At 38.3% G+C, this 26,721-nt stretch overlaps 1 protein-coding gene across 15 annotated transcripts in view; it reads right to left on the bottom strand.

Annotated features, from left to right (window-relative positions):
* Positions 1–26,721, bottom strand: part of LOC112220813 (protocadherin alpha-C2-like) — a 211,359-nt gene that overhangs the window by 129,391 nt on the left and 55,247 nt on the right. The window contains exons 1-10 of one of the 15 annotated variants that reach the window (XR_006079547.1): positions 24,165–26,721; positions 22,879–22,990; positions 22,293–22,381; positions 21,151–21,284; positions 20,634–20,979; positions 20,199–20,310; positions 19,725–19,920; positions 19,417–19,570; positions 19,121–19,320; positions 15,891–19,025 (exon numbers count right to left, since the gene is read on the bottom strand). The exons of 6 other annotated variants lie outside the window; for them this stretch is intronic. Coding sequence is in view for 2 of the 9 variants with exons in the window: in XM_042302975.1 (XP_042158909.1) it covers positions 24,165–26,525 (2,361 nt within the window). In the remaining 7 variants the exon portion in view is untranslated. Of the gene's footprint in view, positions 1–15,890; positions 19,026–19,120; positions 19,321–19,416; positions 19,571–19,724; positions 19,921–20,198; positions 20,311–20,633; positions 20,980–21,150; positions 22,991–24,164 lie in introns of those variants that run through there. 8 more of the 15 variants (XR_006079546.1, XR_006079542.1, XR_006079543.1 and 5 more) reach the window with 8 other exon arrangements.

Consider the following 26,721-nt stretch of genomic DNA (forward strand, 5'->3'; position numbering starts at 1 on the left):
TGAGAGACCACGGTAATATTGCAACAAATACAATCACTTTCCTTTTCTTCAGCCATCATTCTGCAAGTGGACATTCAACAAAGTGTGTTTACGTTGTATAACTCTGTACTGTGTGGCTCTTCTGGCTCAGTGACTTGGATGCAAACTCCAAGTGACCTCAAGCCAGCTCATGTCAGACCCAGGATCAGCAGCTGCTGTTTGGGCTAAGAGTAAAGAATACTGTAATTTTAGCTAAGAGTAAAGACTACTGTAATATTAGCTAAGAGTATAGACTACTGCAATATGAGCCAAGAAAAGACGGCTGTAATATTAGCTAAGAGTAAAGAATACAGTAATATTAGATAAGAGTAATGACTAATGTAATATTAGCTAAGAGTAACTCCTGCTGTAGTATTAGCTAAGAGTAACGACGCCTGTAATATTAGCTAAGAGCACAGCTAAGAGCACGACTGCTGTAATAATCGCTAAGCTTAAAGACTACTCTAATATTAGGTAAGAGAAACGACTACTGCAATATTAGCTAAGAGTTTATACTACTGTAAGATTAGCTAAGAGTAAAGACTGATGTAATATCAGCTAAGAGGAATGACTACTGAAATATTAGCTAAAAGTATAGACTACTGTAATACTAGCTAAGTGTAACGACTACTGCAATATTAGGTAAGAGTAACGACTACTGTAATATTAGCTAAGAGTAACGACAACTGTAATATTAGCTAAAAGTATAGACTACTGCAATACTAGCCAAGTAAAGACGGCTGTAATATTAGCTAAGAGTAAAGAATACAGTAATATTAGATAAGAGTAACGACTAATGTAATATTAGCTAAGGGTAACAACGCCTGTAATATTAGCTAAGAGTACAGCTGCTGTAATATTAGCTAAGCTTAAAAACTACTCTAATATTAGGTAAGAGAAACGACTACTGCAATATTAGCTAAGAGTATATACTACTGTAAAATTAGATAAGAGTAAAGAATGATGTAATATTAGCTAAGAGAAATGACTACTGAAATATTAGCTAGAAGTATAGACAACTGTAATAGTAGATAAGCGTAATGACTACTGTAATCTTAGCTAAGAGTAATGAAGACTGTAATGTTACCTAAAAGTACACCTAAGAGTAACGACTACTGTGATATTCGCTAAGAGTAACAACTACTGTAATATTAGATAATAGTAAAACTGCTGTAATATTAGCTAAGAGTAACGACTACCGTAATATTAGATAAGAGAAATGACTGATGTAACATTAGCTAAGAGTAACAACAACTGCAATATTTGCTGAGAGTAACAACTACTCTAATATTAGATAAAATGATCGACAACTGTAATATTAGCTAAGAGTTTATACAACTGTAATATTAGCTGAGAGTATATACAACTATAAAATTAGCAAAGAGTAAAAACTGCTGTAATATCAGCTAAGAGTAACGACTACGGTAGTATTCGCTAAAAGTAATAACTACTGTAATATTAGCAAAGAGAAACGACTACTGAAATATTATCTAAAAGTATTAAAAAAGTCTACTGTAATCCCAGCTAAGATGAATGAAGACTGTAATACTAGCTAAGTGTAACGACTACTGCAATATTAGGTAAGAGTAACGACTACTGTAATATTAGCTAAGAGTAACGACAACTGTAATATTAGCTAAAAGTATAGACTACTGCAATATTAGCCAAGTAAAGACGGCTGTAATATTAGCTAAGAGTAAAGAATACAGTAATATTAGATAAGAGTAACGACTAATGTAATATTAGCTAAGGGTAACGATGCCTGTAATATTAGGTAAGAATACAGCTGCTGTAATATTAGCTAAGCTTAAAAACTACTCTAATATTAGGTAAGAGAAACGACTACTGCAATATTAGCTAAGAGTATATACTACTGTAAAATTAGATAAGAGTAAAGAATTATGTAATATTAGCTAAGAGAAATGACTACTGAAATATTAGCTAGAAGTATAGACAACTGTAATAGTAGATAAGCGTAATGACTACTGTAATCTTAGCTAAGAGTAATGAAGACTGTAATGTTACCTAAAAGTACACCTAAGAGTAAAGACTACTGTGATATTCGCTAAGAGTAACAACTACTGTAATATTAGATAATAGTAAAACTGCTGTAATATTAGCTAAGAGTAACGACTACCGTAATATTAGATAAGAGAAATGACTGATGTAACATTAGCTAAGAGTAACAACAACTGCAATATTAGCTGAGAGTAACAACTACTCTAATATTAGATAAAATGATCGACAACTGTAATATTAGCTAAGAGTTTATACAACTGTAATATTAGCTGAGAGTATATACAACTATAAAATTAGCAAAGAGTAAAAACTGCTGTAATTTCAGCTAAGAGTAATGACTACGGTAGTATTCGCTAAAAGTAATAACTACTGTAATATTAGCAAAGAGAAACGACTACTGAAATATTATCTAAAAGTATTAAAAAAGTCTACTGTAATCCCAGCTAAGATTAATGAAGACTGTAATATTAGCCAAGAGTATGGACTACTGTAATATTAGCTAAGAGTAACGACTACAGAAAATTAGCTAATCTTAAAGGCTACTGTAAAATTTGGTAAGAGTAACGACTACTGCAATGTTAGCTAAGAATACTGCTAAGAGTAACGACTACTGTTATATTAGTTTAGAGAATATACTACTGCAATATTAGCTAAAACTACTGTAATCCTAGCAAAGAGTAATAAAGACTGTAATATTCGCTAAGAGTACAGCTAAGAGTAACGACTACGGTAGAATTAACTAATAGCAAAGACTGCGGTAATATTAGCTAAGAGTAAAGACTGCTGAAATATTAGCTAAGAGCAAAGACTGCTGTAATATTAGTTAAGAGTAAAGACTGCTGTAATATTAGCTAAAAGGAAAGACTACTGTAATAATAGCAAAGAGTAAAGACTTCTGTGATTTTAGCTATGAGTAAGACTACTGTAATATTAGAAAATAATTTATACAACTGTAATATTAGCTGTGAGTATGGACAACTGTAATATTAGCTAAGAGTAAAAACTGCTGTAATATTAGCTAAGAGCAAAGATTATTGTAATTTTAGCAAAGAGTTTAGACCACTGTAACAAGTCCTGAGAGTTTAGACTACTGTAATATTAGCTAAGAGTAATGACTACTGCAGTAATAGCTAAGAGTATATTCTACTGTAATATTAGATAAGAGTGAAGACTGCTGTAATATTAGCTAAGAGTAAATACTGCTGTAATATTAGCTAAGAGTAATGACTACTGTAGTATTAGCTAAGAGTAATAACTGCTGAAACTTTAGCTAAATGTATAGACTACTGTAATCCCAGCTAAGAGTAATAAAGACTGTAATATTAGCTAAGAGTATATTTAAGAGCAACGACTACGTTAGTATTAGCTAATAGCAAAAACTGCTGTAATATTAGCAAAGAGTAAAAACTACTGTAATTGTTGCTAAGAGTATAGACCACTGTAATATTAGCTGAGAGTAAAGATTACTGTAATATTAGCCAAGAGTCTCCACCACTGTAATATTAGCTAAGAATGACGACTACTGTAATTGTTGCTAGGAGTATACACCACTGTAATATTAGCTGAGAGTAATGTCTACTGTAATATTAGCTAAGAATATAGACCATGGTAATGTTAGCTAAGAGTATATACTGCTGTAATATTAGCTAAAAGAATATACTACTTTAATGCTAGCAAAGAGTAAGTACAAATGTAGAATTAGCTAAGCATGAAGACTAATGTGATATTAGATAAGAGTAACGATTAGTGCAATATTAGCTAAGAGTAATGACTACTGTAATATTAGCAAAAAGAAACAACGAATGAAATTTATCCTAAAAGTATAGACTACTGCAATCCCAGCTAAGAGTAACGAAGAATGTAATATTAGCCAAGAGTATAGACTACCGTAATATTAGCTAAGAGTAAAGACTACTGTTATATTACCTAAGTGTAAAGACTACTGTAATATTAGCTAAGAGTAAAGACAAATGTAACATTAGCTAAGAGTAACGACTACTGTAAAAATAGAACACAGTAAAGACTACTTTGATTTTAGCTAAGAGGAATGACTACAGTAATATTAGCTAAGAGTATATTCTACTGAAACATTAGATAAGAGTAAAGGCTGCTCTAATATTAGCTAAGAGTAAAGACTAATGTAGAATTAGCTAAGAGTAAAAAAATACTGTAATATTTGCAAAGAGTAACGACTACTGAATTATTAGCAAAACGTATAGACTACTGTAATCCCAGCTAAGAGTAACGAAGACTGTAATATTAGCTAATATTAAAGACTACTGTAATATTAGCTAAGAGTATAGACTACTGTAATATCAGCCAAGAGTAACGACAACTGAAAATTAGCTAATCGTGAAGACTTTTGTGAAATTCTGTAAGAGTAACGACTACTGCAATGTCAGCTAAGAGTAACGACCACTGTAATATAAGCTTAGAGAATATACTACTGTAATCCTAGCTAAAAGTATAGACTACTGTAATCCTAGCTAAGAGTAACAAAGACTGTAATATTAGCTAAGAGTACAGCTAAGAGTAACAACAACGGAAGTATTAGCTAATAGTAAAAACTGCTAAGATATTAGCAAAGAGCAGAGACTACTGTAAAATCAGACAAGAATAACGACAACTGAAAATAAGCTAATCGTAAAGACTTTTGTGAAATTCTGTAAGAGTAACGACTACTGCAATGTGAGCTAAGAGTATAGCTAAGAGTAATGACTACTGTAATATCAGATACGAGTAACCACAACTGTAACATTAGCTAAGAGTAACGACTACTGCATTTTTAGCAAAGAGTATATACTACTGTTGTCACGCCCTGGTCTAAGTATTTTGTGTTTTTCTTCATGTATTGGGTCAGGCCAGGGTGTGGCATGGGGTTTTTGTATTGTGGTGTGTTTTGTCTTGGGGTTTTGGTGTGTATGTATTGTGTGTACTCTTCCAGATCTGCCAGTCAGCCAGGATCTGCCAGTCAGCCAGGATCTGCTGAAACCACCAGCCAGCCAGGATCTGGTAGATCTATCTACCTGCCTGAGCTTCCTCTCACTCCTGAGCTTCCTCTCACTCCCGAGCTTTCTCTCACTCCCGAGCTTCCCCTCAGTCCCGAGCTGCCTCAGTCCCGAGCTGTCCTTCAGTCCCGATCTGCTCCTCAGTCCAGTGGGTTTCTGGGTGAGGACTACTAGGCCATGGTCGGCGGCGAGGGTGGACTATCCAGGGACGCGAGGAGAGGGGACTAAGACATTGACTGAGTGGGTTCCACGTCCCGCGCCGGAGCCGCCACCATGGACAGACGCCCACCCGGACCCTCCCTATTGTTTTGAGGTGCGTTCGGGAGTCCGCACCTTAGGGAGGGGTTCTGTCACGCCCTGGTCTAAGTATTTTGTGTTTTTCTTCATGTATTGGGTCAGGCCAGGGTGTGGCATGGGGTTTTTGTATTGTGGTGTGTTTTGTCTTGGGGTTTTGGTGTGTATGTATTGGGATTGTAGCTAGTGGGGTTATCTAGCAAAGTCTATGGTTGTCTGGAGTGGTTCTCAATCAGAGGCAGGTGTTTATCGTTGTCTCTGATTGGGAACCATATTTAGGCAGCCATATTCTTTGAGCTTGTCGTGGGTGATTGTCCTAAGTGTCGTTGTTCCTATCTCTTTATTTATTTACACAAGTATAGGCTGTTTCGGTTTTCGTTACGTTCTTTGTTTTGTAGTGTTTTGTGTTTATTCGTGTTTCACGTTGTTCATTAAACATGGATCGCAATCTACACGCTGCATTTTGGTCCTACTATCCTTCACACCTAGAAAACCGTAACAACTGTAATATTAGCTAAGAGTAACAACCACTAAAATATTAGCTATAATTATATACTACATTATTTCTAGCGAAGAGTAAATACAACTAAAATTAGCTAAGCGTAAAGACTACTGTAATATTAGATAATAGTATATACTAATGTAATATTTGGTAAAAGTAATGACAACTGTAGTATAAGCGAAGAGTAATGACTGCTGTAATATTAGCTAAGAGTTTATACAACTGTAATTTTAGCTGAGAATATAGACAACTGTAATATCAGCTAAAAGTGTGGACTACTATAATCCCAGCTAAGAGTAACGATGACTGTAATATTAGCCAACAGTATAGACTACTGAAATATTAGCTAAGAGTAACGACTACTGAAAATTAGCTAATCGTAAAGACTACTGTAAAACATGGTATGAGTAACGACTACTGCAATGTTAGCTAAGAGTACAGCTAAGAGTAACGACTACTGTAATATTAGCTTATAATACTGTAATATTAGCTAAAAGTATAAACTACTGTAATCCTATTTAAGAGAAATAAAGACTGTAATATTAGCTAAGAGTACAGCTAAGAGTAACGGCAAAGGTAGTATTAGCTAATAGCAAAGACTGCTGTAATATTAGCTAAGAGTAAAGACCAAAGCAATATTACCTAAGAGTAAAGACTGCTGTAATATAAGCTAAGAGTAAAGACTGCTGTAATATTAGCTAATAGTAAAGACTACTGCAATATTACCTAAGAGTAATGACCACTGTAATAATAGCAGAGTTAAGACATCTGTGATTTTAGCTAAGAGTAATGACTACTGTAATATTAGCAAAGAGTAAAGACTACTGTGACATTAGCTAAGAGAAACAACTACTGTAATATTAGCTAACAGTTTATACAACTGTAATTTTAGCTCAGAGTCAAGACTGCTGTAATATTAGCTAAGTGTAACAAATATTGTAATTTTAGCTAAGAGTATAGACCACAGTAACAATTCCTGAGAGTAAAGACTACTGTAATATTAGCTAAGAGTAAAGACTGCTGTGATTTTTAGCTAAGAGTAACGACTACTGTAATAATAGAACAGAGTAAAGACTACTGTGATTTTAGCTAAGAGGAACAACTACTGTAATATTAGCTAAGAGTTTATACAATTGTAATATTAGGTAAGAGCAAAGACTGCTGTAATATTAGCTAAGCGAAACAAATATTGTAATTCCAGTTAAGAATATATACTACTGTAATATTAGGTAAAAGTAACGCCTACTGTAATATTAGCTAAGAGTATATTCTACTGTAATATTAGCTAAGAGTAAAGAACACTGTAATATTAGCTAAGAGTAAAGACTACTGTAATATTAGCTAAGAGTAACGACTACAGTAATATTAGCTAGGGGGTTTATACAACTGTAATATTAGCTGAGAGAACAGACAACTGGAATATTAGCTAAGAGTAAAGACTGCTGTAATAAAAGCAAAGAGTAAAGACTTCTGTGATTTTAGCTATGAGTAACGACTACTGTAATATTAGCTAAGAGTATATACAACTGTAATATTAGCTGAGAGTACAGACAACTGTAATATTAGCTAAGAGTAAAAACTGCTGTAATATTAGCTAAGTGTAACAAATATTGTAATTCTAACTAAGAGTATATACTACTGTAATATTAGGTAAGAGTAACGGCTACTGTAATATTAGCTAAGAGTAAAGACTGCTGTAATATTTGCTAAGACAAACGACTACTGTAATAATAGCAGAGCAAAGACATCTGTGATTTTAGCTAAGAGTAATGACTACAGTAATATTAGCTAAGAGTTTATACAACCGTAATATTAGCTGAGCATTTAGACAACTGTAATATTAGCAATGAGTAAAGACTGCTGTAATTTTAGCTAAGAGTAATGACTACTGTAGTGTTAGCTAAAAGTAATAACTACTGTAATATTAGCTAAGAGAAACGACTCATTAAATATTACCTAAAAGTATAGACTACTGCAATCCCAGCTAAGAGTAACGAAGACTGTAATATTCGTCAAGAGAATAGACTACTGTAATATTAGCTAAGAGTAACGACTACAGACAATTAGCTAATCGTAAAGACTACTGTAAAATTTGGTAAGAGTAATGACTACTGCAATGTTAGCTAAGAGTACAGCTAAGAGTAATGACTACAGTAATATTAGCTAAGAGTTTATACAACCGTAATATTAGCTGAGCGTTTAGACAACTGTAATATTAGCAGAGTAAAGACTGCTGTAATATTAGCTAAGCGTAACGAATATTGTAATTTTAGCTAAGAGTATAGACCACTGTAACAATTACTGAGAGGAAAGAATACTGTAATATTAGCTAAGAGTAAAGACTACTGTGATTTTAACTAAGAGCAAAGACTACAGTAATAATAGAACAGAGTAAAGACTACTGTGATTTTAACTAAGAGTAACAACTACTGTAGTATTAGCTAAGAGTAATAAATACTGTAATATTAGCACAAAGAAATGACTACTGTAATATTAGCTAAGAGTAAAAACTACTGTGATTTTTGCTAAGAGGAACGACTACCTTAATATTAGCTAAGAGTATATTTTACTGTAAAATTAGCTAAGAGTAAAAACTGATGTAATATTAGAAAAACGTAAAGCATAATAATAATAATATTAGCTATGAGAAACGAATATTGTAATTTTAGCTAAGGGTATAGACAACTGTAACAATTCCTGAGAGTAAGGACTACTGAAATATTAGCTAAGTGTAACGACTACTGTAAAATTAGCTAAGAGTAATAAATACTGTAATATTAGCAATGATTAATGACTACTGTAGTATTAGCTAAGAGTAAAAACCACTGTAATGATAGCATAAGAATATAGACCACTGTAACGGGGCGGCAGGGTAGCCTAGTGGTTAGAGCGTTGGACTAGTAACCGAAAGGTTGCAAGTTCGAATCCCCGAGCTGACAAGGTACAAATCTGTCGTTCTGCCCCTGAACAGGCAGTTAACCCACTAGGCCGTCATTGAAAATAAGAATTTGTTCTTAACTGACTTGCCTAGTAAAATAAAGGTAAAAAAAAAAAAATAATAACATTTACTGAGAGTAAAGATTACTGTAATATCTACTAATAGTAAAGACTACTGTAATATTAGCTAAGTGTAAATACTACTGTAGAATTTGGTAAGAGTAATGACTACTGCAATGCTAGCTTAGAGAATATACTACTGTAATATTAGCTAAAAGTATAGACTACTGTAATCCTTGCTAAGAGAAATAAAGACTAAGAGTACAGCTAAGAGTAATGACTACGGTAGTATTAGCTAATAGCAAAGACTGCTGTCATGTGAGCTAAGAATTAGAACTACTGTAATATTAGCTAAGAGTAACGACTAATGTAATATTAGCTAAGAGTAAAGACCATTATAATATTAGCTAAAAGTAACGACTACTGTAACATTAGCTAAGAGTAAAGACTACTGTAATATTAGCTAAAAGTATAGACTACTGTAATACTTGCTAAGACTAACGATTTATGTGATTTTAGTTAATAGTAAAGACTACTGTAACATTAGCTGAGAGTAAAGACTACTGTAAAATTAGCTAATAGTAACGACAACTGTAATATTGACTAAGAGTATAGACTACTGTAATATTAACTAAGAGTAAAGGCTGCTACTGCAAATCTGCGCTCACATTCCACTCCCATATGAGCTCAAAATAGACAGCTGACTCAGAAAGCGTTATACATTGTGTCACGTGTGCTCCCTCTCCGGCCACTAGTCCACCAGTCTGCTCGTCATGGCGCACACCTGTCGCCATTGTAACGCGTAATTGCGCATTATGACACTCACCTGGACTCCATCACCTCCTTGATTACCTGCCCTATATTTGTCACTCCATTTGGTTCCTTCCCCAGTCATCATTGTATCTGTATCTGTTTCATGTCGGTGTTTGTTTCATGTATTTATTAAATGTATTCACTCCCTGAACTTGCTTCCCGACTCTCGGCGCACATCGTTACACATTGCTCCCTTGGTATAGGAACAGTTGTGGAATACATACTCTAGAGATCTGAATATTATTATACAGTACTAATATAGGTACGGTACTATATACACAAGCATTTGTATATTTATAGTGCATTCGGAAAGTATTCAGACCCCTTCACTTTTTCCAGATGTTGTTACGTTACAGTCTTATTCTAAAATGTATTAAATTAATGTTTTTCCTCATCAATCTACACACAATACCCCATAATGACAAAGCAAAAATTTGTTTTTAGGAATTTTAGCAAATGTATAAAAGATTTAAAACAGAAATACCTTATTTACATTAATACATTCACAAATGCAGCATTACTATTCTTGTAGACAAATAGAGTGGACATACACCAGTCCTGAGGAGCCTCCTCTGACCCTGATTCTTGATTCCACTGCAGTGGAGAGACAGGCAGGCATGACTGTGGCAGGGCAAACATACAGAGCCCACCCACATTGCCATGCACCCAAACCACTGAGACTTAATGAAACCAAAGGTTATATCAGAGAGAAGAGTGGAGGAGAGACGGTCAGTGGAGTGGATGAAAGGAGAAACAGACACAATACTGATGAATAAGAGAGATGAGAGCAAGATTGTGAGAGAGATGATGATGGAGTGAGAAAATAGGTAAGAAAGATAGACAGACAGGGTGAGAGACAGAGAGATATATAGAGAGAGAGACGCAGAGGGAGACTATAAGAGTGAAGGCTTAGAGAGTAGACTAACCTCTGGGTGTTGGCTAACTGCTAACTGTAGAGAGATAACAGGGTCAGGGGTCACATGACCGATACACAACTAGAACTGACATGACCTTCACAGCGGAACCAAAAAGAACTGATATTACCCTTCACAGTGGAACCTACCAGGGTCGACCCACTTAGAACCAGAACTAACTGGACCGGACCTACCCACCCTGAACTAAAGCAACTTGGTATAAAAAAAAATGTATAACTGCTCCTTGGGCATAATGTAATTATTGAGATAATAAACTGATAATAAACAGACTCCTTTATTGATACTTAGCTTGAATGCTTTTCCTTGTTGAGTCAGTGTAAATTCCATGTCAATGCATGTCCTCACATGTTGAGTCATATAAAGCTACAGCTCTATTCTCTCTGTGATTACAACAATGAATGACTCTGTAGTCAATACTAGTCCATACTAGTCGCCCATCTCTGCCATGACACAACTTCTACATCTGCATTCCTTGCTGTTTGGGGTTTTAGGCTGGGTTTCTGTACAGCACTTTGTGACATTAACTGATGTATAAAGGGCTCTATAAATACATTTGATTGATGATTGATTGTATACTGTGTGTTTACAGTAGGGAAGAACACACACACACAAAAACAGTGGGTCTGTGGGCCAACACCTCAGCTCTGCCGCAGTGTCCAACGAGGCCTGCTGACGTCAACACTAATACAGCCTGCTAGTTCATAGATGCCCACATCACCTGGATAGGACCACAAAGTGCTGAATCTCACAGTACTCAGCCAGGGTATGCTCAGGACTCACTGTTTTCTAGGCCTGGCCTAACTCCAGAGTCCAGGCACACTCACAGCACCATTGCCAAACTGAACGCAAAGTCTTCACAATAGCACCACAACCACACTGAAATAAGTCTTATGTTATTTATAACTGTGGTGAATAAACTTTGTTGAATAATACGTTGTGTGATTACTAATGAGCTCAACAGACTTTGACAGAGAAAAAGAGGGGGAAGAGAGAAAAAAATACAGAGAAAAGAGAATGATGCCACAGCAGATGAGATAAGTATCTTGCAGAGACACGTCGTGCAGAATTCGCAGATGAGACAAGTATCTTGCAGAGACACGTCGTACAGAATTCACTGATACGTGAGAAGTACAGTGGAAAAAGCAGTCCTGATCCCAGTACTGGGCAGCTCCACTGTGTAACCAGATTCACTCAAACCTCTCCCCTCCTCTCCTGTCCGTATCTGCCCAGAAGGATCAGGGGGAAGGCTAGGGAGAGTCAATATCTCTGGGTGCTGAATGTGTGTTCATTTGGCATGAGGGGCGGTTGCATAACTAACCCTCTGTCTCTGTGTGTGTGTGGGGCAGTGGGTTGTCTCAGAGGCACTGTCATTAGTTTGATAGGTTCCTTTGGTGCCGCGCAGAATGACTGAAAAGCTGAGGGAGTGACGCTGATGAGCCTGTGTCATCTGTGTGTTTGTGCGTGTGTGTGTGTCCCTCTGGATGCATGGTGTGAGTGCTTGTCTATAAATTGGATTACCTTAACCATTTTAAATGTATTTGTGTGTGTGTGTGTTTTAAATGTATTTGTGTGTGTGTGTGTGTGTGTGTGTGTGTGTGTGTGTGTGTGTGTGTGTGTGTGTGTGTGTGTGTGTGTGTGTGTGTGTGTGTGTGTGTGTGTGTGTGTGTGTGTGTGTGAACAACATAGGATGGGTGCGCTTTTGCGGTACACTGCTCTGGGTGGCTGTGTGTGTAAATGAGATTTACCATCACAGCTTTGACCTGGATGTGAGTGACACTGAGTAGTAACAAAGAAACAGTGAACAAAATGTGTGCCTTACTGACACACAACAGCTTCCAGCACATACAGAACAACATCCCCATCCACAACCACAACCCCAGGGGCATGGCAGAGAGAGATGGGGAGGGAGAGGGAGGGGAGCGGGGATATGGGGGAAGGGAGAGAGAGAGAGAGGGGGAGGGGCAGGAGGAGGGAGTGAGGGAGAGAAACAGCACATGGGGATGGAGGTGTGTAGGAAGAGATGTAGAGAAAGAGGATAGAGAGAGAGTGGTAGTGAGAGAGGAGAGAGGTGGAAACGGAAGACGTTGAGACAGGGGGAGAAGGGAAGTTGACAGAAATGGGGAGCAGGAACAATGAGCAGGGTAAGGGATGAGGGGAAATTGGAGTGAATGGGAGAGTACATAAAAGAGAGGAGGGAGCAAATGGGCAGCCAGGTCACCCGTGATACAAGTCAGTATTTGACATCCATCCATGTATGAGGACGTCAGGAGATTACGTGGAAACGGGCCACTGTTAACTTCAAGTAGGTTTCAGTTTTGCTAGGGCATTGTGGACGGGGATGGCAGATAGGTGTAAGCATCTGCCATCTAATTCGGAAGGTTGCAAGTTCGAATCCAGTGATCGAGAGTTAACCCCGACCTTAAAAATTCAGAGTTAACACCTAAACTTAAACACTTTGAAATGTGACATTTGCAACAACTTCTACATGTAATGTTTGAGAAACATGAATGAACGTCTAATTCTGACGTGAGTCTGTGGGAGCTAGTTGCAAATGGGATAGGCCACGGTCTGAAAACCAAAGAAAATTGTAGAAGGAACAGAGAAAGAGAGACAGAGAGAAAGTACAAGTGAGGGGTTGAGCGAGAGAAAAGGGAATGGAAACGGAAGGGAGCTTCGGGAGAAGGTAGTGTGTGTGCAGCCATCTAAAATAAGGCCAATTCTCTGCCTGCTGAAATGAGGTACAATACCGCTTAAAAGCTTTAGCGGCTGGCTATAATACTCCTCCCTGCTTCTGCTACACTCTCTCCCTATGACACAGACCACACTCTCACAGGGAGAACACTCACACAATTAACCAAGACAACCGACACACTGACACACCACAAAGGTGCATTACAGTGTGAGCATTCTTGATCTTAGACACTCGGCATACTAACACAATTACAGACTAAGCAAGCACACACAAAGAGACACTGAGGCAAAGCTTTACCACGGCTCCAAAAATACAATGTATGAATGAAGTACTGTGCACATTGTACTATGATGAAGTAGGCTACATGCTCAGACACATCAACCAACATACTGTTGTGAATTTAGCAAGGTTGTTTGCATGTTTCACAATCACAACCTTCTGTTCCAAAAGGGAATATGCCAACCACAGTCCCAATAGATTAACTTACACGTCATGATAGACACCAATAGCTACACCACACACACTATGGATGGAGGGAGCAAATGTAGCCCAGTGAAACCATGTATATTCACAACAACAACAAAACATGTGACCCGTTGAAGTCATGACAGCACTTGTTGGCTAAATGAGACACACACTCCCATTTTCAATCAGAGCAGTAAATCTCACACTGGCATCTGCTGTCCTAGCATGGCTTGGCACTGCCACTGTGTATGCACTGACACACACACTGACACACACACACACACACACACACACACTGACACACACACACACACACACACACACACACACACACACACACACACACACACACACACACACACACACACACACACACACACACACACACACACACAGGCTAATCACCAAACTGGGCATTAGGCATTGGACATTGAACAGAAACACTGAAGGGGATATCATCACCGTTTACAAGTGGGAAGGCTGCTATCAAATCTTCATGGAGCATTCTCATTATTGCTACTGTCCATCTCACTCACCACTGACCCACCCATTTCAGGCTTTTGAGTACTGATATCTCACCGTCTTCTGCATTGTTTCACATTCCTCTCAATCATTCTACATGAGTATTAGTGCCACTGAATAGTAATGATCTATTGTACTGCACTGCCATCTTGGTTCCAATTACACTCACTCTTATTACTAGCCTATGGAATTATCGAAGTATGAAATCTGAAGTGACCTAGTTGAGTAAAAATAGAAAATTGCCATAATGCAATATATTTAATAATGTGTTGATCTATTTTCACATGTACTGTTGCTTCTCTGTCGACACCATCTGTTGACCAAATATTACAATGAGGAATTCGCTAACATAATCCGTGTTTCAATCAGAACTAAACCCATTTTCATTAAATACTGTGAGATGGTAGAAGAGGAACCATACAAAAGACACGACGTCCCCTCCCCCTCCCATCCTTCTCCCTTTCCCTCACCCCTGTTGCTGAGACCACTGCACTGCACGCGAGACTCTCCAACATGCGGTGGAAAACCAGCGAATACAGAGAGGTAATTCTGCCAGTGCGTTGCTAGGGAAACAGCATCATCGCCTAAAATCTGCCTCATTCAGCCACACTCTCATAGCGGATGAAACACAAGCTATCTGTTAGCCAATAACATGAGGCCGTTTGTGAAAATCAAAACAAGGGCACCGGAGCTAACCTTTATTACGTCAACCGCGCAGCCGCAGCATTTAGATCACAAACGGAGAGGGAACTGGAAAGGAACATGTAAATAATGAGTGGCAGCTCGCTAGCGAAGCCAAGCAGCGCACTTTCACACCGCCCGACTGGCTAGGCGACGGGTGTCAGCGTGTGCAATGAGACAGGCAACTCTTTCTCTCTCAGCCTCAGCCACACGCGGCTCGCATAATCAATCACTAGTTACCACCGTGGTGCACAGGGCCTTCAGACACACGCATGCATGCAAACACCACTGTCTCTTTAGGCTACATGCTCTAACCTGCATTTGTCAAAGAGGTAGGCATACACATGAACAATGAACATAAGACAACCCATCTTATGTTTAGTTGACATCCTTATTAAAGGGCACAGGTAGAATGTTAGAAACGAAAACAATTTGACTGGCTGAAATGTAGTCCTTATGTGAAAGTGTCGTGGGCTTTAAGGTTGCATTCAATCGCCAATAGACTGTCTTTCTGATGGGGTGTAGCTCCAAATAAGGATTATGAAAAGCCTCTAACTGCTGAAATTGATTCCTTCACGGCCACAACACAAGCCCAACAGGGAAACACGTAACAAGGCCCTGTAAATACAAAGGCTGAAGTTGCCCGTATCCACTGGTCTAAGATCAGCGTTGCATTTGACTTCCTAATGGTTAAGATATGGATGGTTTAGGATTAGCTGGTTCTACACAGTAAATTTATCTGAGTAAAACTGGTCCCAGTCTAAATAGAGGAAAACTTACTCTTGTTGCAGAGATCAATTTTCAGAGTTATTTCTACAAACTGTAATTTACTCTATTTAGCTTTATGGAAACAACTCTGCCAATTCACTCAATATATGCAATTGAATATTATCAGTCAAGAGTAGCATTTGTACAACTAAACGTCAATAAATCAGAAATCAGTATTTAACAAAGCACTTTATTCTTAAATGTAAGACATTTGCAATACATACATCAAAATACTGATGATAATAAAATAAAATTGTGGACTGAAATTAAATGTTGGCCTCTGTTCACTTGAATACATGTACATAGAAAAGCTCAATATTGCAATTCAATACATCTAACAATGACATGGAGGATTTTGTGAAACTAGCATCTCAGATATCAAAAACACTGATGATCAAATAAAATTGTGGCCTCTGTAAAATTACATTTTGGCATCTGTCCCTCCTTTAAAAGTAAATCAAAAAGCCAATATTTCAATACAATACATCTTGGTTTTAAAGAGCTTACTGTGCCGTTTTTAGAGTCACGGGAAACAGTATGAGACAATAAACAAACTTGAATCACCACAACTGTAAGACATCTGTATATCAAATGCTTTGTAACAGAAAAGCTATTTAACATCCACTACATAAGGTCCCTCTGTTGCACACCAACTCTATCTGCGTTAAAATGCTCATAAAGACATTATTTATAGGGCAAAAGTAACCAACAGTAATCACTCATCTTTAACAACAACATGGTGGATTTTCTGAAAAACTGGCATCTCACAATGAACTTTAAGACAAACAACTAAATGATACATATTTCCATGGTGTTTGGTCCATTTAACATTTAAAACCGTGGTGTCAATTGGTACCGGAAGAGTCTCAGCCATCTTACAGCCCCAGTCCATGACATTTAAAGATAACATTTTACCTGGACTAATCATGACTCTGTTGGTGTCAAATGTCTACCAACTGTATGCTGTTTGACTTGTGTTCTTTTTGCCAATGTTTGTTACATTTAAGCTTTTTAATTGTTTTTTAAAGGAATTATGCTTTGCTTCATTTTGCACATGCACCAGCTATGTAAAATTGGTCAAATTTCAAGCATACATGTGGGGTAATGCACCATAAAATTATGCTTCGGTAGCAGCCTCTTTTTTGGAAACAATTGCTTGAATAACCTGTGGTGTTCTGCGATTAAGTGTTTCAAAACAATTGTAACACCCTTTGATATCATTGGAGATATCACTGAAGCAACAGCAACAGTAAATTACCAGTGTAGATCATTTGGACAAACTAAGTCTCCAAAGAGAAGTGGTAGATTGCAAAGTAAACACCAGGACTGGATAGCATTTAACCCCAAGTCATTAGAGTTCTCTCCTAACTTCACTGCAGGTTTGTTGTTTTGCTCCATGTAACCATAGTTAAAGCTCTTTATTCTCCTGTCTATTTCATTTCATGTTGTGTACTTGTCTATCAAGTGCAGTACTAGCAGTTTAATTTCATATTGTGCCACTCCCTCCAAGATATCATGGATAATATTGAGAGAGAAGTTTTCACGTGTATTAAAGTACGGCAAGGAGTTTAGAACGCAAGAACGTTTAACACCCATCACATAGGGAAGACTGGGATTTGTCGCCTTTTTTTTGGCAGTGTTCTGCATGAAGTGCTCGAGTTTGCATAATTATCTTGGGCGAATCTTCATCAAATTCAGTCTGAAAGTCATCTGTCTCAGCAAGACAAAAGGGACAACAATATCTGGCAATGAATGATTCAACAAAACCAAATAAACAGTGAAGACCAAGGTTGTAACCTGTGACTTGGACAATAGTTCCATACACTGGTTGATCATACAAGGGAACCATAAATCCATCCCTCAAGTATTTTAATATCCTGCACAATTGGATCAAGTATTTTAGAAAAGCCATATGTTTTAATGTCTTGGGAATGAAATAAAGCAACCAAATGACTATTAAGCAGAAATGATTTGAACTTTGGAGAAAAATGACATAAGTTGAAATAGATCGCTCCTAATTTATTTTGTTTTCCCTGTTTTGATCCAAGAGGATTTACAGTTTCAAAATCATCACAGAGAAGCTGTATCTGAATTGCTTGTTTTGAAAATAGAGCATGGCTCTTGGAACAGATCTCCATCACATAAGTCATAAAGTTCTCTTGAACTGGAATCAGTCTGCATCATCTCCTTTTTATTAGGGTGTTTGTAAATGAACTAATGTTTTCAAAATTGGGATGTAAACAAATGTATCAGTAACAACAATTTGATCGTAGCCTCCCGTAGTCCGATTGCATTGTGTATGAAATCTTGTACCAAGAACGCATTCAACTGGGTCTACCCTTCCCCACTTTTCTGTAAAATACTGCCTTCTCTTACTTTCAGAATTTAATACGCCAAAGGGATTTTACATGTTTTCAAAACACTGATCAATTTTACACTCAATGTCAGTTTTAATAGGCTCCTGTAGACAGACACTTCTTCCCAGATCCTTTAGCTTGAATATGAATATCATCAACTATCTATTCATTGGAAATTACCAAAGAGCTAATAGTTGTTTCACCTACACCTGCCACTTTAAGTTCAGCTATGGTTGCAGCGCAGCTGTCTACAAGACTCTTATTGGCAAGGACTGAGTCAGAAGGGGAATTTGTTGATGGCAGGTCATCAAAATGACTTACTGTTACATATTCAGGAGCCTTCACCATGATCAGAACAAGGTTCATGTGCTTTATAAAGATCCTTTCTGAACCCAGAAAAAGTGCCATAAACTTGTGAACAACCAGCCTGACCGCATTTAAGACCAAGTGTCTTTCCTTGACAAAGTCCGTGGACCAACTTCAAGTGTTTTGTCAAGGAATTGGCATTTGCCTGTGGGCTTTTGCAAGCAAAACACAACATTTTTGATGAATGATATGAAAACATTTGTGTGAAAGGAAAAAGGTTATTTCCTATGCTGCGTTTTAACCCTTTGCAACTTCAAAGCTTTTAGTAACTCAATGCAGCATCCGAGCCCTCAACTCTGCAACCCTAGGATTAACCTTGGTGGTATCAACATCAATTTCATAAATTGTGGTTTGCAAAAGTTGTACACATTTACCAGATCCTGATTGTACAAGGTACCAAAGACAAACATGAGCTTTGAAAAGCTCATCAAAACAGGAAATAGAGTCTGGTGACTCACAAGGTATTGCATGTTTGTCAATCACAATGGAGTACTTGTGAATCCCACTCCTCTGGGAACCCACAGCAAGCAGATAGGGTTGAAGGCTTTCCATGACGCTCTCCAGATGCCCCTGGATACTGGTCCCAGTCTGTGACACAAGGACTTCATTAGTGTGCTATTATAATGAATCACGGTTCGCAAACAGTTTGTGAAAATGTAAATTACAGCTACACATGATCTTACCATGATTTGTCCATAATCTTAAAAGTAGTTATTAGGATTAGGAATGGGGACAGAACAGTCAACTGTAATGACACCGTGATAAACTTCAATGTGTTCACTGGTGTGTCTGGCTGAGATTTTTCCTGGTCTCTTGCAGCCATGAGGTGACGGTGGCAGAAGGTGGACAAGGACCAAAATGGAGGACATGTCACTGTCCCATCCTGAAAGTACACATTTTCACTGAAAGTTACATCATCCCATTTGCTTTCAAAAACAATGCTCCCTTCCATTAGTATAATCATTTTATTCCAGCATACCATTTTCCACTTCTGTTGTGGATTCAGCATTTTGAACCAGGTCGCCTGTCTGTGTGAGGCCACTGCTTTGGTCAATGACTTTCTCCTTGTAGAGAGTAAGGCCACTTCTCCAGGAACTTTGCAGAGGTTGCATCACCAAACATCAGACTAAAATCTTGCTCAATCCGCAGACAAGATGGAACAAGTCAAGACAGAACAGTAAACATTATGGTGTGGCACTCTCGTCATGTAATATATCACAGTCCTAATCAGACTGTCCTGACATTGTCCTGACAGTTTTAAGGCAAGGCAGTCGAAGATCCACATACCATTGCTGCTATGTCTTGGAATCATGGAAACCATGTGAATATTTCAGAGAACTTCACTGGGTCATGAACCATATTTTGACAATAGGCGAACATCTGCTTCATCTTCTCCTTTACAATTGTTTCATCAGCTGTATGCTTCAGCTGTATGTTAGAGACTCCTTCAGAGAGGAAAACTGCCCATCAGCTTTTGGACCACCTGTAACATGGTGAAACTTTTACAGATTACTAGGTTTGTCTGCTCTATACAAGCATACAATATTGTGTCATAAGATATAATAAACAAGGCTCGGAAACTCTGCAAAGATGGCCATGCATGCAGTTGTCACCAGATGAAAAGTAGGGTTTATTTATATTATATTAATACTAAGAAATACTAAAAGAGTAAGAGACTAAGAAACCCTTGCTTATACAGATGTTCAGATACAATTATTCTCTGGTCATGTGTCATGAATGAGACTAACTACAATCACTTACATGTCAGTGACTGATGCATGGTCTTCTGTCGTCCCTCTGATGCTTCCCTTTGCACAAATTTCAGTCTCCATGCTAGATATCCACTCCCATCTTCTGCACTGTAATAATGCTCCTAAAGTGAAGTATAATTCAGTTTGAGGGAGCAGGTTAAAATCTCTTCATATTCATCCTTAAAACTACAGATGTGCCCATAGATGAAGATCAACAGGTCTGACCCTCGCAGTGCATAACATAACTGGGCTTTTATACCACCAGAGTTGAGCTTAGGAGAGATGGCAGAGATGGTGGGCATACAGGCATGTTAACAGATCTATAGTATAAATAAAAACATCACCCAACAGTAAAACAATGTAAATATTGCCATTCTGGAAAAATTGTAAGGTTTAAGAGTCCCAGAGAGTTAAAAAGGTTAGACTTTGTTTTTAATGTACTTACATAACCAAATTTGCTCCTAGGATCGGCCAGGTATGGGAACAAGGCAATGATGCCCTTTGCGTAGTCCTCTAACACGCCTTGAAGGACTTGTCCTAGACACACACACTTTACTGTTTGAGATCCAAACAAAAGTATTAATGTATAAATCACAACTTCTGCTAAAAAATTGTGTTAGGTGGTAAGGTATGTAATGAGTATATGACATATACCCATGTTCACTTGTAATTTGTGCAACTAATATCTTGGCCATATCGCGTCTTCTGCTATCTGTTAGGCTTTTTGTTCGAGCATACTCAATCATGATCCTCTCTCCTCCAGGTTTGTTGTTCAAAATGTCTTCAATCATCTAAGTCAGAGTAATTTCAAAAAGGAACACATTAACACTTTTAAAACAGCAATGAAATAGCAAGTATAATAAAACACACCATGATCACCCTCTCACAACTTTCATTGATGTCATTTATCACTCAATCTTCAAGTTTGGCATTTGTTTAAACTGGATATTTTCAGTACTTACATGAGATAGACAATTATCCTCAGCTGTCTTTCTTGTAGCAGGACTCTGCTGCAATATAATGGTGTCATCGGAGTCCCCCTCATTGTATCCACTGTATTTTGATAAGGAGCTGCTTGCAGAGAAGCTCAACGAATCTAGCAATCATGTTAACATTTAACTGGTGTGAATAACACTGTAATTATAACACAATTTAGGTGGAAACATCCATTATTATGATTAGAGGACTTTTGTTAATGACAAGCGGAATGCAAAAATGTAACATTTTGAATTGATTAGGCCCACTACTGTTCTAAACGGGATGGGATAGGTGAGCACAGAAACAAAGATCATTTTAAAATATAAAAATGAGAAAAGAAAATCAGCAGATATATCTGCTTGTCTCACATATTCAGAACATGTGTTAGGCTAGCTACGACTGTATGGATGAATGTGAAGCACTAAGCTAATAAGCAACTACCCATCAGGACTTGGGTCTTGCAGGAAAACAAATCTCCAGCACACCAAGGTCTTGCTTCTTTAGAAGAAACTCAAACACCTCCTCATCAACTTCAGTCTTCGATTCATCATAGACTTTTAAGTCCAAGGTTGGAATGTCAAATTTATTGGCAACTGTGAAGACAAAATATAGTTGCACAACCTTATTGATTAAATATGTTGTGTATTTTTCCCCCAGAAAAACCAGAACAGAAGACAGAAATTAAGAGGTCATCTTTACGTGAACATAATCCCAAAACTGACTTCATGCGCCTTTCCACGTCTTTCCATGTCAATTCCAATTATATGCCATCTACAACCACGTACTGAATTATTATAACAGCAGTCTGAGTACTATAGCAATACGCCACAGATAGCTATCAACACATATTGTGGCAGCATACAAATGTTAGTATCACTTATTCTTTAAAACCATTCATGACAGGCAAAGACAATGAGCGCGGCTACAGATGAGCATAATTAGACAACTCCCAAAACATAAACCAATCTTTGACTGATCTGTGATTTGGGGAGGCAAGTTTGCTTTGTATTCATTATCAGCAAGGAAAGTGGCAATCAATTTGACAGTAAATATAAAGTAAGTATATTTAAAGTGTAAGTATGTTGCTCCATTGGATATTGTGTGAAATTTGAAACTTTTCACTCACCACAATCCAAAAAGGATTTGAAGGTCAGTTGCAACTCATAACAAATGTACTTCTGACAATCCCTATACTTCACTCGTACAGCCTGCATCCTTGATGACAAGAAAAAAGTTTATTTAAATTGCATTGAGACAAATATGCACAAATTACAAGAGAGCAGTGCTCTGTTTAGAGTAAATCACGTGTTGCATCGACCTGCCTGACGCTAAATACTGTCTACTAACAACTAACAGCTTTCTTTTCAGAGTAAAACGCATGTTGCACCGACTAACCTGCTGGCCGATACTTAGTCAGTAAAGTCCGCTAGCTACAGATAATAGCTAATACCGCTCTGTTGAAAATGTAAAACAGGTGATGCACCGATCCACTGGGCGTACATACTGTCCATAAACCACTAAAAGTGGTGTAACTTAATGTTGCTGTAGATAGCTAGCTAATTAGCTCTAGCTAGATGCCCACATTAGCATCTTACTACGCAAATAGTGCGGCAACAGAAAGCCTACACTACAATGCTAGCTAGCTAGCTAGCTGTAATGATGCTCAACTGTTTGAATTTGCACACAAAGTTAACCAGTAACAGTGAACTTACCTGGAACTCTGATTAAGTTCAGAAGTGAAGAAATGCTGTGGTTCAGTGAATGACTACGGATGTTCGGCGGATCCACGCTCTCGATCTGTCCACTCTTTCCTTTCACGAGACACTTGCAAATAGACAAATGGCGGGAATTCTAAATTTAACCAACAGTAGTGGGCGTGGTCATGCGGTTTTACTCCAATAGAATTTCATCTTTATTTTAGCTCCCAGTCCAGCTGCTGCTGATAATAACTAGACTCTAACATGATTTAATTTTCACTACTTGAGAGGGAAATCACTTTACCTCCAGAAAAAACACTCTCCAGTTTTTACTGTGTAGATCTGCAGTGAGGGCCAGGCACCTACTGGAGCTGTACCTCTGGTTCACTAATCTATGAATCATATATACAGTATTTCATGCTAACTTGTTTGTATGCTTGATATATTGGATAAGCAATACATTGCCAAGCTCAGGCTGACCCTCCTGAATGAGCAGATTGTAGCGACCATGTCATCTTTGCCGCTCCAGAGGCTAGTTCAACAAGGCTTATGTTTGCAGCGAACTTGTTGCCAGAGTAACACTTTCAGTTCGATGATTTGAATTAATATTCGAAAATGTTACGCTGAAACATCAAACAGCTACTTTTTGTAAGGATTACTGTGGCTTTTTAGTTGACTAAGCTATTAAATGACTAAGCTATTCCTACTAAAAAATATTAGAAAGTCCACATAGCCACATTATTATTTTTAGCAGCAGTTTAGACCCGAACAGACACTAATGTTCGCCACACAATATCTCCAAAGACTGTTCGCTAACCTTAACAAAACAAATGAAATATGTTCGCCAACGTTTGCGAACTATTTCCGTTGTTGAATGCAGCTCCAGTGTAAGTGACGTCTAACCAGAGAATCAACCCACCATACGACCAATACAAAGGTATTGATAGTTATTTGATTGGTTGAATCAGATGTGTCAACTGGTTGAGAAGATATCAAATGAAATAGGATCCTATGGAATTGAGGCCAACTCAAATGTTTCTGATTACATTGTAAGTAACTCACAACACTAACCAATGGACATATTCCATCTTCACTATTTTCACATTTCAGCACCATGTAATCTCATGTAAGTGTATGACAGTCATGTCCCAATAACGTAAAAGGCCTATCTCTATCCACTCAACTACACAAGTCATGTAAGCAGTTCAACTAATTGAGGCATACACAACAGTACAAAAAAGGCAACATTAAGACCCTCATATACTCAGTGTTGAACTCCCTTAGCCCAATACACATCTTACCTCTCCAGAAGCTCTTCTGTGTTCAGGTAGCACTAGAGTATTCCCATTGCTGCCCGGGACTATTGTAGAACCTATACTCATTCTGGGTCCAACTAACATGTACCGTTTGTCTCCGGATCTGTACTGGATGCTGTGGCACAGTGTCCCGTCGTAATTCACATCTTGTAAATACTTGGAGGAATAGTCTTTGGGTTTGGAGCACTGCATTACAATCAACACGATGATACTGATGAGAAAAAGCGTTGAAACTGACCCCAAAGTAATGATCAAATAAAATGTAACGCTGTTCTCCTCCTCGTCTTTTACTGAACTTTTAACATCAGAAGCTACAAAAGCCTCTTTGGGCTCCACAACGTTGATAATCACAGTAGCTGTTGCTGACAGTGAAACGTTCCCGTTGTCTTTTACCAGTATGACCAGTTTATGCTCAGCCTCGTCTGTCTCTGTGAATGACCGAAGTGTCCTTATCTGTCCCGTATAGCGGTCCAAAGCAAAGAGACTGTGGTCAGTAACTTCCTGCAGTGAAAATAATAACCATCCGTTATATCCTATATCAGCGTCATAGGCTCTCACTTTAGTCACCAAATGGCCTGCGTTCACATTGCGGGGAATCTCCTCCACACCTTCAGCGGAACCGTTAGGGCTGACTGGATACAAGATCACTGGAGCGTTGTCGTTCTGATCCAGAATGAACACGTTCACTGTGACGTTACTGCTTAGTGACGGAGTTCCAGAGTCTGTAGCTACAACTTGGAATTGAAATGCTTTGAGGGTTTCAAAGTCAAAGCTTTTTAGCGCCAAAATGTTTCCATTATCTGAATTAATGTTGAGAAAATATGCCCATTTATTCTCGTCACCACCGTCTCTCAGAATATGATATGAAATAAACGCGTTTTCATTTATGTCAAGATCTGACGCACTCACCGAAAATACAGAGGCACCTGGGTCGTTATTTTCAGTGACATAGAACGTATAGGGACTCAGTGAAAACTCTGGACAGTTATCATTCACATCTGATACAACAACCCTTACAGTTTTTACAGATGACATGGACGGCTGGCCTGCGTCTGTAGCAAATATTGTTAGATCATATTCAGATTGTTTCTCTCTGTCCAGTGGGGACTTGGTGATTACAGAGTACATGTTATCTTGTAAAGACGGCATTAGTTTGAAAGGTATATCTTCCAATACAGAACATGTAACTTTCCCATTGAGACCAGAGTCCAAATCATTAACACTGATTAGTGCTACAGTCGTTCCGGGCTTGGAATCTTCGGGGATTGCCTTAGAAAATAATGTCACCTCTATCACAGGTGCATTGTCGTTGAAGTCAACTATTTTAATTTTTACACTCTTGTCCGTTGTCAGGGGAACGGGTCCTTGATCTGATGCCTGTATATCAATCAGATAACTATCTTTTTCCTCAAAGTCAATTTGTCCTTTCACAGTTATTTCACCGGTGATGGTGTCTAAATTAAAAAGTTTCATTAACCTGCTGTTGACGTCATTGCCAAATGAATAAATGATATCCCCGTTCAGACCACTGTCTAAATCGGTGGCATTTACCCGTATCACCATTGTTCCCAAAGGAGCGTTTTCAGTCAACCTTACAGTATATTCATCTTCAGTGAACACTGGGTTATTGTCGTTAACATCCAATACATCAACAAATATTTCAAGAGTTCCAGATCTAGGAGGTTTTCCACCGTCAATGGCAGTGAGGAGGAGTTTGTGGCTCCTTACTGCTTCTCTGTCTAGTGGTTTATGTAAAACCAAAAACGGCATTTTGCCATCCTCACCTCGGTCTTTAACTTCTAAACGAAAATGGTCATTGTGACTAAGTTTATATTGTTGAACGGAGAATGGATCTCTATCTGGGTCGCGCGCAGCTTGTAGCTGAAATCTCGCCCCCGGTGACGCTGACTCAAATATCTCTAAACGTTTCTCTTTCTCCGGAAAGCTGGGAGAATGGTCGTTAACATCTAACACCTCCACCGCTACATAATGGATCTCCAGCGGGTTTTCTAGAACGGTTTTCAGGTTTATTAAACACACGCTGCTCCGTTCGCACACCTCCTCTCGGTCTATTTTTCGGTTCATATACAAGATGCCGTCATTCTGGTTTACCTGGAAAAGGGGGTCGGTCGAGCCAGACACGATTCGAAAACTCCTATCCTTCAAGGTGCTCAGATCTATTCCCAAATCCTTAGCTACATTCCCCACGACAGTTCCTTCCGTAAGCTCTTCAGAGATTGAGTACCTTATCTGAGCAGAAGCTCCGCTCCAAAAGAGAACCAAAGCAACCATGAACGCGACCCACTGGCATCGCTCCTGCAATGCCCCGCGTCCTCTTTGTTCCATGTTTTATGGTTTTAAAAAATCCCGAGCACTTCCACTATGCCTCTAATGGTAAACTAATCTTATCCATTGCAGTCCCAAATATGATCACAGCTCGTTAACTTACAGTATGTTGGCGATGAAAGGTTTTAAATTACAATGTATCCTCGATGCTCACGGCTGAATTCTGCTACTGACGAAATAGCAAACCAGCTCTAAA

Source organism: Oncorhynchus tshawytscha, linkage group LG21 (genome assembly GCF_018296145.1).
Source record: "Oncorhynchus tshawytscha isolate Ot180627B linkage group LG21, Otsh_v2.0, whole genome shotgun sequence".
Lineage (NCBI taxonomy): Eukaryota > Metazoa > Chordata > Actinopteri > Salmoniformes > Salmonidae > Oncorhynchus > Oncorhynchus tshawytscha.